Here is an 18,741-nt window from a genome sequence, read left to right as displayed (position 1 = left end):
ATACACTTAAATATAAATTTAACTTTCAAATATCAGTATAAATAAAACGCCAATTGTATAACATATAATTAAAAAATTGAACTAATATAGATATTATGAAAATTATTTTGTTAAATTATTATTATTATGTCAGTGCATACATATGCATGCGAGTTTAAATTTTTAATTTATTTTAAATTAAATCAAAATTTAATTTTTTTAATAAAAAGTTAATACGCTTTAATTGTTTATTTTTTATTTTTAAAAAGCAGTTAAATTGTCAATATTTTGGATTGTGGTTACTGCTATGGTATAAAGTAATCAAAGCTAAACTTTTCGCATCGGTGGATTGTGGCTCCAATCAAATAAAAAAGAATTAAGACGGTACTCAGCCGAGCCCAGGCCCAGGCCCAGGCCCAGGCCCAGGCCCAGGCCCAGGCCCAGGCCCAGGCCCAGGCCCAGGCCCAAGACCAAGTCCAATCGGTGGCCCACAGTGGAGCAAACAAAGAAGAAGAACGCGATTGGTTCGTGATTAGCACGGGCTTCGTGATTCGTGTTGTCTCTGTCATTCGTCGTAGTAGCATCTCTATCTTCTTCGTTCTTCTTCTTCGTCTTTGCATCGCTTCTTCCTTCGTTGTATTTGTTCTCTTCTTCCGCTTCTGTCACATCAATATCCTTCCAATTCCCACTCTCCTTCTCCTTCTTCTCCGTTTCTCAATTTCCCGAATCATAGCTAAACTTTTTGAGCCTTTTACCTTTCACCTTCGATTCCTTTTCTTTCTCTACAGTGTGATTATAATCAGAGATTAGGGAACATAACAATGGCTCAAGCGGTTGAAGAATGGTATAAGCAGATGCCCGTTATTACACGCTCTTATCTCACTGCTGCTGTTGTCACAACCATCGGATGCTCCCTTGATGTAAGGCCCTTTCTTCTCAAGTTGGATTCTTTTCGCATTCTGGGTTTTAGGGTTTCCAATTTCTTCTGTACCCTCTTAGGAATTTCTATATTTTCTCAAGTGGGGGGTGTGCCTAATTTGGAATTGTTATTATTCTTAGATTTCTCGATTTGATAATGTCCGTCCACTGATTTGAAATCAAATCATTAGCTTGGTTGTCTTATTTTTTGTCTTGAGAAATTTGGAATGAAGAGACTATTGGGTCGTGTTTATGTTGGCTTGTTTTGTTGGGAAATTGGGATTTTTTTTTCTGTCCTTTGATTGTAATTTGATGTTGTATAGGGTTAAGTTTTCAAGTCTTGCATCATGGAGGGTTAATTTCTTTTTGATTTTGCTGATTGGAAACTTTAGTTACTAGTTCTTTGTTGATTGATGCTCTCTTTTTTTTATTGATTTTGCAGATAATTTCCCCGTATCATTTGTACCTGAACCCAAGACTGGTGGTGAAGCAATATCAGTTTTGGCGTCTGGTTACTAATTTCTTGTACTTCCGGAAAATGGGTAAAATTCTTGCTGTTCACCTTTTAAAGAATTGTTATCATTGATATCGACGCGTTGTTTACTTAGATATTTCTAATTACAGTTATAATGTGGCAACATTTCAATTTTTTCATGTTAACATGCTCGGGGCTATGATTTTCATTTTGTAGTTGTTTTCTTGTATGTATATGGAGATTTATGCTGTTGCCACCTGAGAAGAACTCATTTAATTCTTTGTTTTTGGAAGACCATATACTGATGCCTCTCTCTCTCTGTTTTTTTTCTTGGGGGGGGGGGGGGGGGGGGGAGGGTTGTTTGCGGTGGCAATTATACATGTATGTGTGAATGTGATTATGCGAGTACTGGTAGTTCCTGATTAATTCAGGTAAACGGGGACTCTTTTTAAGCATCAAGAATTTAATCCTTACATCATAAAAAATGACATTATAGAAGAAATTGCATGAAAGAAATCCTAACTGTTTTGGGAATAACACTAGTGAGTAATGGCTATTGCTATAGTTTAGATGTATCCACTTTTTGGGTAAGGGGTCAATCTGATCACCCCGAATATAATAATGAGGAGAACGGCTGTGGACATAATAGTTCCTAGAGATAAACGACTTGATTACAAAATGTGCTTTTTGTGGGCTTATGAAAAGCAATGAAACTGCTTTATGATATTTATTCTAGTTACTTGGAGGGTATAGCATAGTTCTTGCTTCATATTTACACATGACCATAGTTACTAAATTTGCTGAACCCCCTTATGTGTCGCAATTTAGATCATACATTTCTGATTGAACAGCTTTTGCAGTGGTATGCGATCACCCTATCCTCTTAGAAGTAAAGTAAGAGGAAGATTGAAGGTGGCGTTGATGTACACATAAGTCAATAATCTCTTTTTTTAGATGGTGTGTACTGTATGAGATGGTTCCCTGCTCCCCATGCACAACACCTGAATTTCGTTTGCTAGTGGGCTTTTCTATCTGTGATTGTTTACTGTAACTGTATTCAATACTCTCATGAGTTCTTGACATACCCCTGTGATTTTCCTCAATAACAGTGATACCCAGCAAATTCCCTCTAATAACTCTATATAATCAAACTTCTCTTGCTTGTCACGTTTTCTTTTAACAGATATTATCTTCAATAATAGGCATATTTCCAGCAACGCCTGCATATTCTTTACTCATATGTTTCACATTGTTTGATATTTGATTTGAAAATTGTGAATCATACTTCTAACTTTGAAATGGTATTTTCTTATTGATTTGGCAGACTTGGATTTCTTGTTTCATATGTTTTTTCTTGCCCGGTACTGCAAGCTTCTAGAGGAGAACTCATTCCGGGGGAGGACTGCTGATTTCTTTTACATGCTCTTATTTGGTGCAACTGTATTGACTGGAATTGTTCTTCTTGGGGGGATGATACCTTATTTATCAGAGTCATTCGCCAAAATTATATTCCTTAGCAACTCATTGACATTTATGATGGTGAGTCACATTTTTATATATTTTTTTGTAATTGAGTCACATGTTCAAATCTGTCTTAAATGTTAAAGCTTAATTCATCTTTTTCAGGTTTACGTGTGGAGCAAACAGAATCCCTTTATTCATATGAGCTTCCTAGGCCTCTTTACTTTCACCGCTGCCTACCTTCCATGGGTGCGTAAGCTCTACGGTTGTTACCTGATAGGAAAACATTAAATCTGGTTTATGCTTTTGTACTGAAATTTTTTTATCTTTTTTCTTTTACTTGTGTTTTAACTCATAATCAAACAACCTGGTCTAAAATTTTTATGCATGTAGGTTCTTTTGGGGTTCTCTGTACTTGTTGGTGCTAGTGCTTGGGTGGATCTACTGGTATGTCTCCTTTCAAAGATTATAGCATAATAGGGACACTTGATTTCTATATATACATTTTCTAAGAACAACACATGTGAATGAAATGTTGACGACATTTTTCAGGGAATGATTGCTGGTCATGCATACTATTTTCTTGAAGATGTGTATCCACGGATGACGGGTCGCCGGCCACTAAAAACACCATCATTCATCAAAGCACTATTTGCAGATGACACAGTTGTTGTGGCACGGCCTGCCAATGTCAGATTTGCTCCCCCACCACCTGAAGAACTTCACCAAGATTGAATAGCGATACAACAACGAAGTGCTTGACCAACGAAGTGCTTCTTGACCTTGTAATATATAGATCTCCCTCGCTCTCTCTCAAACCTTTTCTGCGCGTGCATTTGTTTATTATTATGATTCAAAAACGTATGTCGAATGTCCACAATTTTAACTGAAATGAGATAACAGGTTTAATATTCCCTTCTTTATATTATAATATGATAAAAAGACTCCATGGGAAGCTTCTAACGTTGTGAAAATACTGTTGAGACTTGAGACCTATTATGTATTACTCAGAAAATTTTGTTACTCTACAACTAAATGGAAAATGCTAGGCAAGATATTTCATTACTATAATGCGTTATCACACATCACATCGGAGGAATTCCTCGAGGCCGTCATGTATGTTTGCAAGGTTTAATTCAAATCTTTACAATAGAAGCTGTATTTGAGAATATGAAAATCTGATTGATATATTATTATTATTATTATTGGCAAATTTGTTTGATTTATTGATGTCAACCTTTCTCGATGACAATGAATAAGGCAACAAGTTACGGTACCCTGTTAAATTAGGATTCTCTCCTGAACTTGAATAAAATATGTAGTTCTGTTAGATTGGTTATAAAAATTAAATAGTTATATTCAACAAAAATTTATGTTTTTCTCTTTCAGACGAAATCATATCCTATTATTTAAAATTACAAGATAATCTGAATCCATTTCAAGTTAATTCTGTGGTTCGTCTGTGATACTGGAAAAAGAAGAAGCAGCATATCAATATGAAAGAAATGCAACGTGAACATATTATCCGCATAATATAATAACTAAGATAAATTAAGTTACCCATTCTATTTTAGAGTTATGCGTAATTTGTGCATCAAACTTAAAAACGTGCATGGTTCATAAACTTTTTAAAATATACATTTTAGTCTTTTTCGTCAAACTTTAATAAAAGTTGTCATGCTTAAATCACATGATTATTTTTTGTATGAAATTTCTTGATAAGAAATGTTTAATTTTCTGCTTCCAACTAGGGGTGTAAATGTTTAACAAATAGGTCATTTGTCAAGCCCGACCTACAACCTTGTAAGCTGACCTATTTAATTTATTAAAATAAATTAAAATCGATGTTGTGAATGAAGTTTGCTCCTAAAATTGAATATTATGAATATTGATTCGATTCGTAGGTAATAATAAATCACACGTAACATCCACTCCTAAACTTTGTACCAAAAGCCCAAGAGGAAAAAAATAGTAATCGAGGCGAATTATAGAAAAGATTTCATTTCAGCTACATAATCTCCCTCTTAGCTTGCAACTATTTTAATTGTAACAGTTCCTTCACGAATTGATGTTTAACATCCTATGTAATTTCTGCTTTGCCAGTTGCTACACATGACTTCTTTGACGTAGCATTAGCTTCGTTATGAGAAAAATACGAAAATCACCAAATTCAATAGTGGGAGGCCTACAAGGCCGGTAGGTCATGTCAGACTTTTTTATTTTTAAAAATGAACCGGACTTGACCTACAAATAAAGCCTTTAATAGGCCAGTAGACTAGATTTTTTTGACGTAGGCTTGGGCCAGGAAGGTCAAAGCCCGGCCAAACCCAACCCATTTACACCCCCTACTTCCAACTTAACTTCTAGTGCATATTGATCTTGAAACTTAAAAAAACGTGACGACTTTATTAATGCTGAATGAAAAATCAGACAAAAAAAAATTAAAGCACACATTACGATTTACGAAGTTCGAGTTTAAAGATCATGCTGCTTGTTTTTAAAGTGTATTATGTAAATTCAACTTTTCCCTATAAATAATGAAGCAAAAGATGCGTGTAACCCTAAATTTTTTATTAATGCGTGTAAATTCAACTTAGCCCATGAGGGGATCAACGAATAGAAGGAGACATCCAGTGGGGTGTCTGTTTAGTTTACTCGGCCAGGTAGAGAGAAACACAGTCTCCAGAGCTAATAATGAATTGCTGGATCTCTTGGCATGCATTTAGAATTTAACCTCTCTTAAATGAAAGTAGTAACTATTTACTCAAATAAATAAATAAATAATGTACCAAAAATAAAATAAAATAAATAAATAAATAAAAGTAGTAACTCAAATTTACAACATCTCAATCAAACGAGGCACAAATTAAGCTTCAACCTCAGCCTTTTCGTTTTAATCCTAAGCAATGTTGAAGGAGGAAAAAGAATGGGTGCATCATTGCACGTACGTTTTAATCCTAAAAATGTGCAAAAGGAACTTTGGAAATAGCCGGCAACACTACAACATCTCAAAACTACATAGAAATTTTCTATTTGCTTACTCCTCTCAGTCAACACCCCTTAACCTCCCTTTTACTTACATGGCTATAACATTAATATATTAAGATCCAAGATGCACTACAGTTAACGGATAGGGTGGTATTGAGCTGATATTCTCTTTGGAGGCAATTTGCGCAGGATGAAGAGCACTAAAGCTGAAGGCAGGATCTCAACCAGCTGTATTTTAGAAAATGAAAGGTCAATTCCTATATGTAAAGAGAGTGAAACCAAAATAATAAGGGCAATCAACAATGAGGAATACTGAGTAGAATACCATGTAGTAGATTAAGTCCAAAATAGGATGATCCAAAACATCAAGAGATGCATCTGAATCAAATGCAGATATAAACACCTGTATGCATATCAAAAGTGTAATTAAGAAAGAAGCTCTAATGCGTGAATAATAATACCCTAAATATCATCATTTAACTTTAATCCTACAGCTTTAGTTCTCAATTTCTCATGACAAACACTTTAAGACACTCCCTTCTTCTAACTTCTTTAATATTTAAGATTTTTTTACCTGCATGTCTAATGGCGTTGCACTTGAAAGTTGAAACACATTATTGGACCCTCATATTCAACTAATGTAGTGCCACATTTAGATCCTCAAGAGCAAATTTATTGGCATTCTTAACTCACACATCATCAAACTCTACACACCCTCATCAACTACATATGCGTAGTTCACACTTTCAATAATTATTTGTCAAAAGAAAAGGCTAGACTTTCATTAATCATACAAGGATTGATTTAAATATTTTACAACCAAGAAGCTAAATATACAACATAGAATCTTTCAAATATTTATCACTGCACTCAAAGTTGGTAGAGACATTCATGTTTTTTGTTGTACGAGTCTGTGGATCCCAACCTCCCCTCTCTTGCTCCAAGTACAGGGAAGGAGACAGAAATAGCATAACAGAATAACAAAGGACGATGTGCAGAAGCCAAGCAGAAAAGAATTATAATTCTAAACCCAACATATTTAAATAGAGAATGTTAAGAAATGTTTATTTCAACATGAGAAAGATAACAGAATAATAATATAGTTAGATATTACCATCAAGCATCTTATCAGAAAACAGGAGAAACAGATGGCTGTGACAGATCCAACCTGCAATACAAAACTCATTTGATGTGAATTCAATTAAACCTAAGATGAATATATGGTTTTTAATTTATCATTGTTATACATTGGAACAGAGTAAGAGATGAAAAGATTGAACAGGTTCTTTCCAGTTCACAATAATGAGGTCTAATCCAAGAACATCCACAATTTAAACCTTATGGGAAAAAAAGTGTTTGAATTTTTTGCACTTAAGGAAGAGTAAGCTAGTTAAAACTGTTCACGTTTTTGTAGCACAAATAACAGTAAGTGTGTTCCGAAAGATGAAAAATGGAGTTTGATTGATTTGATTTGTAAATCAAATTTTGTGTTTGGAATGTTAAAAAATAGAAACAGATTAGGGAAGGGCAAAACTTAACGCAATTTATCTTTGAGAGATGTCAACGGACAAAGGTAATAGAGCAGCTCATGACAAGATTGGAAAATTCAGATTATGACCTTCTCATTCAAACCATAAACCCTGTAGTTGTACAACCAAATAACTCATGGTCATAGAATACTTAAAAAGCTCATTTAGATGGTTTTCCTATTCAATAGTTGAAATTTAGGACTATAGTCGTTGAAATTACAAGAAACTCAATCCTTTTGCACTATGAAAGATTAAAAGTAATAACTAACCAACCCAAAGATGACACTTTGGCATGCCCTTTCCCAAAACCTCTGTCTATAGCGTTTACGTGAGTGTTAAGAACCCACAAACATGAATAGAGAAAACGTAAGAAAGAAAGAAAAACCTTGGATCTTTATTGATTGAATATCAATCAGAAAAGGTGAGAAATATCCTAAAAGGTTTTTCTCTAAGGACTACTCCATTTCTCTGTTTTCTCAATGCTAACAACTCTCCTCCACTCCCTTCTAGCCCTCTTCCTATTTAAGCTAAATCCTTGTCCTTCAACTTTTCTATCTAACTAATTGATATAACTAGCTACTGACACCCTATTGCAACCACTTGCAACTAACTGTTGATATTTTGGGATTCTATAACTGTTTGGAAGATCCATGTATTAATAGAACAGTGGAAGCAACACAAAAATGGGACAACGATTTTCTATCCAAGTCATTTATATGCATAATAAATAAACTCTTGATGTACAAAAGTATCATTGGGAACCTGAATACATTTTGAAAAATAACCTTTTTTCCCTTAAAGATTGAGGGAAAAAAGAAAGAAATAAAGTTAGACTAAGATGAGGATCTTACGGCAGAGTAGTGACAGAACGTGATTTGCAAAAAAGACAATCTTACTAATGTAAAAGTGTCATCTAACTCCGTCATAAAGGCAAAAATAGACCATATGAGACAAAAACAGAAATGGCTGATAGTAATAGAAAAAGACATGACCACACAAACAAATTCATAGGAAATAAAGCAAGAACCAAAATTATCAAATCATTTTCCCACAGCAATATTTAACAAATTGACATACCTCATGAAGCTTCTTCCTTCTCCCCTTTGATTCGATTGGGAAACGCCTCAGCATGAAAAATAATCTAGAAACATTTAATGTGTACCAGGCGGAAATAAATTTTTTTACCCACAACAACCAAGAATCACCATTGAATAAATAAAATTGAGGTCGCAAAGGTATTTCATAGACAATCCAGTCAAATGCGGAAGACTCACCTTCCTCCATATATCAAGAAGCCTAATGCAGCCATAAATGACACAGCTGAAGAAAAGAAAAGTAAATCTCACGAAAAAAATGCCTATGCATATAGCAGTATACTGTTTTGAGGTGGCAAAACTCATTCTTAAACTCACAAGTGGGTAGAAACATAAATCAATCTTTGCAAAAAAGCTAACCTGCAATAAATATCTTCCCAATGAACTCCACAACACTATTGTCATCTATCCAGAGGTAAATCCAAATACAAACCTGAATCCAAAGCCATATTTTAGTATTATGATAATTGATGTCAACTATCAAAAAACATGTTCTTATTTTCTATATGCCTATGGAGAGATTATGTTGGCTTGAAATGCATCTTGCAGCATAAATATAAGTAAGCAACAATGACTGCCCAAAACAGAAATCAAATTGCATATCTTAAAAAATCACTTCCAACACTAATAAGTCATATATCAAGATGCACAAAAAACAAAAAAAGACCCACTCCTCATGAAATCCCAACTTACAAGGGTAGGGGCAAGGAAAATCCTTGTACACAATCTTAACCTTGCATTTTTTGCAAAACGGCTATTTTATGGATTCGAACCTATGACTTTTCGGTCACAAAGAAGCAACGTTATCATTGCTCCAGCCCTCTTCAAGGTCAAGATGTACAAGTTCCGTAGAAATATATATGCCATGATATTTTTAGATACCTTGAGAAGATCATGATTTAAAAAGTGTCTAATTTTCCCACACTAGTCACCACTAGTTTTTCATTAAAGTAAAAGTAGTTGGAGTTGCAGCTTGTTGGTGTCTGTCCCACAGCATATGATATAAAAATCAAAATAAAGATCATATGTCCAATTCAGACCTATAATATAATATGAACAGTCAGGAAGGACACCATATTTCAGAGGAGATGTCATCATGTATTGAGATGAACACTAAGGAAATACAACAAAATGTTAGGGTCCCAGAACAATTGCCGTCTGGAATTATAGGAAAGTAGGGAAAAGAGAGGGATTGTAAGAAGGGTACTCTGTTATTCAGAAGATAGAAAAACAAGTGGAGGAGTCCTCTTTCCAAGGGGTGACCCCTTAACAACTGAGAATGGCTCAGTTTTCTGTCACTCTCCAAGATGATCCTCCACATTACCTCCTAACTTCTATTGTAACCATGTGTATCTAACTAACCCTTTGCAGTTTATTCCTTCTAGAATATACCCTCCAAATCTTATTTTTTTTATTATGTTCTGACTCGTACCTAACAAACAAAATAATGCAGATCAGTTTACATATAATGTTGTGGCAACAAGAAAGAATAAGACAAATACCTGGATAAAATACACAGCAACATTTATAGAGATGTAAACTATCCTGAGCTTATCAGTCGGTAAACTCCTTGCCTATAACAATCATTGGAATAAAATTAGAATTTATTTCCTAATAAAAGCTAAAATAATGAAATAAATAAATGTAAAGAACCAATTCAACCCAAAAGCTTAAGCGGGTAGACGAGGCTATATTAATGATTTTATATATCTCTAACATGTCCCCTCACACGAGAGCCCACTGACCTTGAAGGGTGAACAATGCATAGGCCCATTTACCTGTACTAAGAAAGTACACAAGACTTGATTAATTATTAATTAAATGGGGGGCAGTGAGGATCAAATCCGTGACATCGAGACTCCGATATAATGTAAAGAACCAATTCAACCCAAAAACATAAGCTTTTGGGTGAGGTTACATTAATAATTTTATATATCTCTAAGAAACTCCACATGACATAATCAATTATTAATAAATGGGGCGGTGAGGATCGAACCCGTTTTAATACCATGCAAAGAACTAATTCAACCCAAAAGTTTAGGCGACACTACATTAATAGTTTTATATATCTCAATAACCAATTAAAAATGGAAAGTGAGAAAAAAAAAAATTCCTTGGTCACGCCAAAGTGCATAATTACCTTCTGAGATTTGGTTTTATTTCATTCACTAAATCGTAACAGTCAAATTAAATTATTCTGAAAGGATAAAGAAGAAAATTGGCATGCCTGATGATAAATTTCTGCCCAGAAAAGGACTAGAAGTGTATACGTTGAGAAAAACAGCAGTCCCGGCAGATCTAATAGCACCAAAGTCAACACCTAAACGAACAAGTAGCCACTCTGTATGTTAGTATGCAAGCCTTATCAATTATCAACTATCTCTCTCTTCAACTTATCAATTCAAGTTGTTACTTCAAATTCAAAGACTAAATACCAGAGGCGCAAAACTGACCTTTGGATGTAAAAGAAAAACTTGGCTGTGAAATCCAAACACTACCGCACGCACTACAATATGAGAATGCGAAAAAGAAACAAAGAGAGAAAGAAAATTAAAATGCTGGAACAACCGAACAAGCTAATTAACAAAAGACGAGAGAGTGTGAGAGCAGCAATAAACCTCCGTTGACAATGAAGTTCATGAGATGGAAAATTTTTTGTGTAGTCCAACCGTATTCAGGTACTCTTAGTTCAATTCTAATGAGCTGAGTCTGCAGCATTTGAAATTCAAAACCGTGAAATGAAAAACTGAAATTCCTATAATAATGAGACGATGATGCATCAAATCAAACATGAATTCCTAGAAAAGAAAAGAAGAATTGGAAGTGCAATTAAGAGGTGGAATGGAAAGGTAATGTGCGTAAAAAGAGTGAAACCAGAGCGACGGAGGAGACAAGAGCATAAGCGGCACAGAGAGAGTAGAAAAGTGCGTTCTGCCAGTGAGTGGAGTTGCTGATGCGGTCCCACCAAGGCCAATCGGAGATCACAATCTCCATCTCCATCTCCAATTCCATTCCCTTCAAGAGAGAGAGAGAGAGAGAGAGAAGAGAACCAAATATTCGAAGCAAAAACTTAAACTACCAGTCAATCGAGCTACACACACAAAACAATGACACACAGTAAGTGTGTGTGTGTGTGTATGAGTTGATTGAATATTGATAGGAATCACTCTTATCAGTTTTTTTTTTTTTGGATAAACACTCTCTTACCAGTTACCTGTCTCAACTACACTTCTTCAACTTTCAAGCTATAATATTATTATTATTATTCCTTTTATAAAATGAATATGGTAGAGGCTCTGGAAACAAAAATTAGTTAGTTGTATATCCATTCCTCTTATAAATTAGAAAGCTAAGTGCAACTGTTTTTCTTATCCAAAATATATATTTATATATGTATATAGGAGTTTTATTAAGATTTTAAATATTTTAATATGGACACAACACCTTTTATAAAAGGAGAATATATCCCTTATGTTATAGAAATTAATTTTCTTGCAATATTAAAAAAAAACAAGGTATATAATATTAAAAAAAGTGATAAAGCATTTTATTCAATGAATTGGTCTTATTTTTTTTTTAACATGATAAAAAATTTCATTCATACATCATGGATATAATTTCCTTTATAAAATAATAAAAAGCCATTAGTGATGAAATAAAATAATAAGTTTAAACCTCATTATTCATCATTGTATAAAATAGTGGGAAAAATACTTCTCGTTTTACTAGAAAAGTACTGTCTTCTTATACTAATGAAATATAAAATTTTGAGCCATGCCTATTTTTTTTTGGATTTTCATTTGTCATTTAACATACACAACAAACTTTTCTACACACAATATTTTGTAAGGCTCATATTTTTTGAAGAAAAAAGAAAAAAAGAAAATTACGACACGCAAAACAAATTTGTATAACATTATACAATCACTTTTCCTACAACGTAACTCTTATAAAACCCTTTCTTTTTACTAATGAAATATAAAAGTCGATTGCTCTAAAATAATATTATGTGCTTTTTAGATCCTTACAAATTGAAATGAGTATTGTGATTTATTCCGTTAGCAGACGGATTCCGTTAGCCACGCATCCTCTCATTTGATTCATGGGATCTGTGAAGAACGAACCTTGAAGAGACTACGAGGTTACTTTGGGAGACGAAGAAAATATGTTGTTTTGATTCATAACACTTGGCTCATTTACATCTTCCATTCTTTTGATACTATTTTCCCATAAACGGAAATATGTTTATCATATTATATATAAAATAATTTTATGTCATGCATACATAAAAATGGGTGAATTTTTTTTTTTCTTTCTCTCTTCTCTTAAATCCCATTCCCTTTTTTTATGTTGCAATATGAGAAATATATTTCCTATAAATTTAATAATTCTTTAAATAATTTTTGGATCTAGATCCTCTCATATTAAAAAATACATAACATAATTATTTAAGTAATCATAATCATATAAAGATAGATCTATAATGATAAAAAAAAAGAATTTTTTTAAACTAGATAATTATAAAAGGAGAAGTTATATTTATAAACTTTTAGTTTAGAAACTCTTACAAACTACATTAAATATGACCGGTCATACTTAGTGTAATTTGTAAAAAAAAATTGTAAATGGATCATTTCTCGTTATAAAATCATAGCTATTGATTTACCTTTTTATGATAATAATATTCTCACATGATGATGTCATTTTCTTTTAAGATAAGAAGATCCATTTCCATAATTTTTGAACAATTGATGCTTATCGTAAGTCGATAATCACATCTGTGTTGGTCGAGGTTATAGGTAATGAAGACTCAGTCGTAGATCTTCAGCTCTTGAAGGGTTTATTTTGTGTTCACAAATGCATTTTGTATAAATTTGGATCGTAATATAATTTTTTTTCTTTTTACATATACATCTAAATTAAACTTTATTAATATTAGTTTTCATTTTTGTATATATTAGTCTTAATTTCAAATAATTATCTTTGGGAACTACTTTTAATAACTCACTCATTATAGAAAAAGCTTTAAAAACAAATTAATTTCATTAATAAATCAATATCTTATTAATTAGGGAAATAATATAAAAATATTTCTTTTACAAACTTTTTAAAACCTGAAAATTGATTTTTTGCAGGAAAAAACATGAAAAAAGTACTTCATGATCGACGACAAAATAAATAAATAAACATTGTTAAGAGTTCAAGTATATATATTAAAAAAAAAAAACACTTGTGGGAAGATAATGCGACCTCAAAATTTCACATCTGAAAAGTGTAGAAATAATGGAATATACCGTAGAAATCAAAATAAATAAATAAACCAAATCCTCCATTGCATTTCGCAGCATCACATCCCAATAATAGATACCTATAATATACTATAATCACCAAGGTTTAAGAATAGAATGAATTTACTTTATTTGCATCAAACATATTCTTCATTTTCTACTTTACTAAATTTCTCTATAGTCGATAAGGCCCGAGGAGTACTACAACGGAGCTTTAAGACAAGAAAGGAGTAAGAAAGGTTGTCCACATCATTTTTCTTATTCCAAAGTGAAAGAAAAGTGTAAAATATGGTAAGAACAACTTGGTATCCTTGATGTCATAATTACCTTGAAAAAGATAACTAGGCAAGTAAGTTCCTTTTTCATTCTACGTGTCAAAGAACCAGCTAAGATTAACTATGTTAAGGGAATTCCATTTTGCTGCCCAAAACTAAAATAAGTAATCATATTTCCCTCATAAATACATACATAACAGTTTTACCCTTCACAACGTCTTACAGTTTTTCAGTTTCAAGTTTTTCAAACATATCGCACCATTTCATTTTTGTCCCTTCTAGCCTTTGTGCAAGTCAAATTGTTTTCTGAGGTTGATTGAGAATTTCTTACAGAATTTTTGTAATAAAGGCCTAGCTAGCTAGCTAGGTACCAACAAGTCTTGAGAAAATGAGGTGCTTCCCATGCTGCAAATCTGACGTTGAAACACCCTCTTTCACAACATGCACAAGGACAATTTCCAGAGGCAAGGCAACATTCAAATCATTAGCTGCTGCTATGTCACTTAAAACAGGTGTGTGGTTTGCTTCATTGGAGATATACACATTAGTTTAATGAATATCAAATATGGAAACTGTTAAATGATGTTAAAATCCAAATTATATGAACACACGAATGTTTAATTTGTTTAATGAATTTCAAAATTATATGAGCAAAATACATAAGATTTCTGTAAAAAAATCAATTCAACCCAAAAGCTTCTTAAGCTGTTGGATGAGGCTACATTAATGGTTTTAAGTGTGGATAATGCACAGACTCACCTACTTGTCCTAAGAAACTCCAGAAGACTTAATTATTTATTAATTAATTGGGGGCAGTGATCGAACCTGTGACATCGAACCCTCTGATACCATGTAAAGCACCAATTCAACCCAATAATTTAAGCTTTTGGATTGAATTGGTTCTTTACAATTTCATACGAGAAACATTGGCTTCAAATGGAAATGTGAGTGGATTTACATGGTTTCAAATTGCAGGTAGTAGCAGGAATAGACGAATTAATGATGAGATACTAAAATATGGAACTGCAAAAAATGATGTTAAAGTATTCATGTACGAAGAAGTTGCTGATGCAACAGACAACTTCAATCCTGAGTGCCTTGTGGGTGAAGGTGGATTCGGGAATGTCTATAAAGGATACATAAAAAGTCTTGATCAGGTATATCTATCTTTTTCCTTCTCTCAAACACACATAACACACGCATTATATTATCTAATATATTTAGATGTTTACAAGTTGTGAAAGTCTAATGTTAAATATTTGGTGTTCAGACTGTAGCTGTGAAGCAACTGAACAGACAAGGAGCACAAGGAACACGAGAATTTATTGCAGAGGTTTTGATGTTAAGCATGGTGAAACATCCAAACCTTGTCAGGCTCGTTGGTTATTGTGCTGAAGGAGATCACAGGATTTTAGTTTATGAATTCATGGCCAATGGGAGTTTGGAAAATCACCTTCTAGGTATGATGATGGCCAAAAAAATTCTAATTTTGCACTTCAACACATTTATAGTTTGCAACACTCACTAGAATTTATTTTATTTTTTATCTCAGACTTAGGTACAGATAAGGAGCCTTTGGATTGGCAGACAAGGATTAAAATAGCTGAGGGAGCAGCTAGAGGACTTGACTATCTTCATAATAGTGCAGATCCACCAGTTATATTCCGTGATTTTAAATCCTCTAATATACTGTTAGATGAAAATTTCAATGCAAAGCTATCTGATTTTGGACTTGCTAAGATTGGTCCAAGAGAAGGCCAGGACTTTGTCTCAACAAGGGTGATGGGGACCTTAGGCTATTGTGCACCAGAGTATGCTTCTAAGGGTAAGCTAAGCACAAAGGCAGACATTTATAGTTTTGGGGTTGTGTTTTTGGAAATAATCTCAGGCAGGAGAGTAATTGACACTTCAAGAGCTACAGAAGAGCAAAACTTGATTGATTGGGTATGTTGCATACTTTTTAGTTTTTCCACTTCAATAAGCATTTTGATCATTTATTTCCCTTAAAAAGTTTATGTGGTTTGAGGAGCATTAATGTTAAATAGTCTTGGAACATGGAACTTATGGCCGTTCTTGTTTATGACTTGGCAGGCACAACCTTTGTTTAAGGACAGAACCAAGTTTACTCTTATGGCTGACCCTTTGCTTAAAGGTCAGTTCCCTGTGAAGGGCCTATTTCAAGCTCTGGCAGTGGCAGCAATGTGTCTACAAGAAGAAGCTAACACAAGACCTTTCATGGATGATGTTGTAACGGCTCTTACGCATCTATCAGCACATAGAACTGGAGAACAAGACATTGCTGGTGAATCTATAAAAAGTGCTGGGCATGTTGAATCTTTTAGAGCTCCAAGTTCATGTGGATCTGAAAGGTCAGCTAGCTTCATTGGCCAGACACAGACTAGGATTCACTGAAAAATTTGAAGAGCACACTAAAAAAATTTGTAGTACAAAGATGAACGTGCTAGGTGAAATTCTGTTTGTGTAATGTCCTACAGTTAAATTTTAGGCTGTAATGCATTTTTTTTTTTTTTTTGGGGATTGAAATCAGGACCCCTTTATTAATTCATCTGATTTTCTTAAATAAAAAAGAAAAAGAAAAACTTTTTTCTGAGTTTTCTGCTTCTATTTCATTTCAGCTTTGAACATCTGATACTAAAATCCAAAAATCTAAATGTGTACTCCCCAATTACAAACAAGTTATTCGATAAATATACATTGAGCATGTCATTCATTCATTTACTATCACATCATTAGTTACCTTGGCTTCCACCATATCTTCAACGGGTTGCATTGGTTTCAAATCTGCTGTAGAACACTGATTTTAAATTGAATCTGAAATCTAAAATGCCAGCAGTACTAAAAGCAAATGGAACACAGGATCTGACAGAGAAAATGAAAAATAACAAGAGCCCAAAAATAAAATTAAAAAAGCTGTCCAAGTCTGGCAACACAACATGAAAATCAAAATGAATATGCTGCAAGTTTTGGTCCCTTACAAAATGCTAAAGCAGACTAATTCAATAAACTCAAAGAGAGTCACTTAGAGCTGAAAGTTGTTGATATCATTCTTGAGGATCCTGTAGCTGTAACCAGGAATTCTGTGTAATTGATTGCTTTCAGCTACTTCTGCAACAAAACAAATTTTTGGAAGGAATCCACTTGTTCCTCTTTGCTTCCTCCTCTTCCTTGATGTAAGCAAGGACCAGAAACTGGACCTGGATATGGAAAAGCTTCTGCCTAAAGAAACCATGTCCATGTTCACAAAGTGCTGCTGAGGTTTCTGTGAACTTCCTCGTTTGTCTAACTCAAATTTGGTGAAGTATTCAATTTCCTTCCTCACTAGAGATCCAATAGTGCCCCTTGTGCCTATGGTAACAGGAGCAGGAGCAGCCATTTCAGCTGGGGTGGTGCTTATAACACTACTCTTTATATAGTGCATACATTTACTGTTAAACTGAATGAGGCTTCTAGATGAAGAAAGATGTGATCATGGTTATTAACTTAATTTTCAATTTTGAGCATCTACTTTTTTTTTATCTTTATTAAATAGTAGATGCTAAATTGCTTTATGAAAAGTAAAAGCATGAAATTTCCCATAATTTAAACTTTAAAAAGTGGAAATGATCATCATATCCTCCCTGTGTCTGCAATAAAAACTACCTTGTTTTCCGGACATAATATTGTATACTTTTGACATTATCATCGTATTCTTGAGAAATGCTTAAGTAGGCACAACTTATCCATATCATTTTAGACACTTCATTCAATAGTTAACATATATAGAGACATTACTTAAGAGATTGGTGCATTCTTAATATGGATCTCAAAGAACACGTTTAATATTGAATGGATTGTGAGTGGCAATTCATAACCAAAAACTTCTTATGCATACTTGTAAGTGGTAACTAGCAATTTTATTGGTCATGGTACATGTCATATGAAAATCTTACAAATTTGAAATTTCTACGGCGCTCAATGGTTCAATTTTTTCTTTTATCTGTCAGGTCAAAGTTAATCTCCGCCTTTCATGCCTTGGCTAGTGGAAAGAGGGGTGATCTTTTTTTTTTTTTTCTTCTTTTTGGCGGTTGAAGAGATGTGATTTTTCGTTGTTATGGTGCTTTTTCGGCATGGGTTCTATTGTTATCTGTTTGCTGATTGTCGTGTTTACAGTGGAGATATTGACTTTTTTTTTTCCTTCAAATTATTATGTACTCTTTTTTATATTTGAAATGAAACGACGTATTACGTTGCATAAAAGACCAACTTTGTGCACATTCGCTTAACCTGGTGACTCAAATCGTATTTAATCAGCCAGTAATTTAATAGTCATTGGTCTTGTTATTACCCTTTCTTTATCTTACTTTTCTTCTTCTTGATATCAGCAATAGATTTGATTCTGGAGGGAAAATACAAACGTAGAACATATTTTCGCAGGAGCTGTGATAAACAGAGACTATTTTCAGTTTTTTTTTTTTTTTTTTTTAAAATGCGTGTTGCCATCCTTATTTTGTTGATGTTAATGTACATTCTCTGTAACTTATAAAATTAAGTATATTTGTTCTAATTCAAATTTTTTTAAAAAAAATGTCCACTTGTTTTTAAATTATATAATAACTCAATTATATATATATATATATATATATATATATATATATATATATATATCAACAGGTGCATAAATTACCCTACTAATCCGATTCCAACATTGTCAAACCCATGATCATGTACACAAGT

At 33.4% G+C, this 18,741-nt stretch overlaps 4 protein-coding genes across 4 annotated transcripts; 2 read left to right on the top strand and 2 right to left on the bottom strand.

Moving 5' to 3' along the window:
• Positions 1-526: 526 nt before the first annotated feature.
• Positions 527-3,819, top strand: LOC133293359 (derlin-2.2). The gene is made up of 6 exons (XM_061491923.1): positions 527-899; positions 1,340-1,439; positions 2,697-2,911; positions 2,999-3,082; positions 3,227-3,280; positions 3,386-3,819. Exons 1-6 carry the CDS (start codon positions 801-803, stop codon positions 3,566-3,568), a joined length of 735 nt encoding a protein of 244 aa, XP_061347907.1. The 5' UTR covers positions 527-800; the 3' UTR covers positions 3,569-3,819.
• Positions 3,820-5,666: 1,847 nt separating this feature from the next.
• LOC133293333 (tobamovirus multiplication protein 1) lies at positions 5,667-11,669 on the bottom strand. The gene is made up of 11 exons (XM_061491882.1): positions 11,319-11,669; positions 11,063-11,153; positions 10,898-10,950; positions 10,672-10,764; positions 9,947-10,018; positions 8,805-8,877; positions 8,625-8,670; positions 8,428-8,491; positions 6,936-6,989; positions 6,147-6,224; positions 5,667-6,049 (listed from the first exon to the last, which is right to left on the bottom strand). The coding sequence occupies exons 1-11, from the start codon at positions 11,454-11,456 to the stop codon at positions 5,957-5,959; spliced, it is 855 nt and encodes a 284-aa protein (XP_061347866.1). The 5' UTR covers positions 11,457-11,669; the 3' UTR covers positions 5,667-5,956.
• Positions 11,670-14,395: 2,726 nt separating this feature from the next.
• LOC133293326 (probable serine/threonine-protein kinase PBL23) lies at positions 14,396-16,419 on the top strand. Its single transcript, XM_061491873.1, has 5 exons — positions 14,396-14,519; positions 14,983-15,164; positions 15,278-15,467; positions 15,560-15,951; positions 16,099-16,419. The coding sequence occupies exons 1-5, from the start codon at positions 14,396-14,398 to the stop codon at positions 16,417-16,419; spliced, it is 1,209 nt and encodes a 402-aa protein (XP_061347857.1).
• A 628-nt stretch (positions 16,420-17,047) lies between these two features.
• LOC133293334 (uncharacterized) lies at positions 17,048-17,401 on the bottom strand. Its single transcript, XM_061491883.1, has one exon. The coding sequence runs from the start codon at positions 17,399-17,401 to the stop codon at positions 17,048-17,050; it is 354 nt and encodes a 117-aa protein (XP_061347867.1).
• Between the last annotated feature and the right edge of the window lie 1,340 nt (positions 17,402-18,741).

Source organism: Gastrolobium bilobum, unplaced genomic scaffold (assembly GCF_033153095.1).
Source record: "Gastrolobium bilobum isolate Gb01-03AN ecotype WA unplaced genomic scaffold, APGP_CSIRO_Gbil_v1 utg3209, whole genome shotgun sequence".
Lineage (NCBI taxonomy): Eukaryota > Viridiplantae > Streptophyta > Magnoliopsida > Fabales > Fabaceae > Gastrolobium > Gastrolobium bilobum.
The sequence above is the reverse complement of the archived record's forward strand: the minus strand, read 5'-3'. Positions and strand labels throughout refer to the sequence as shown.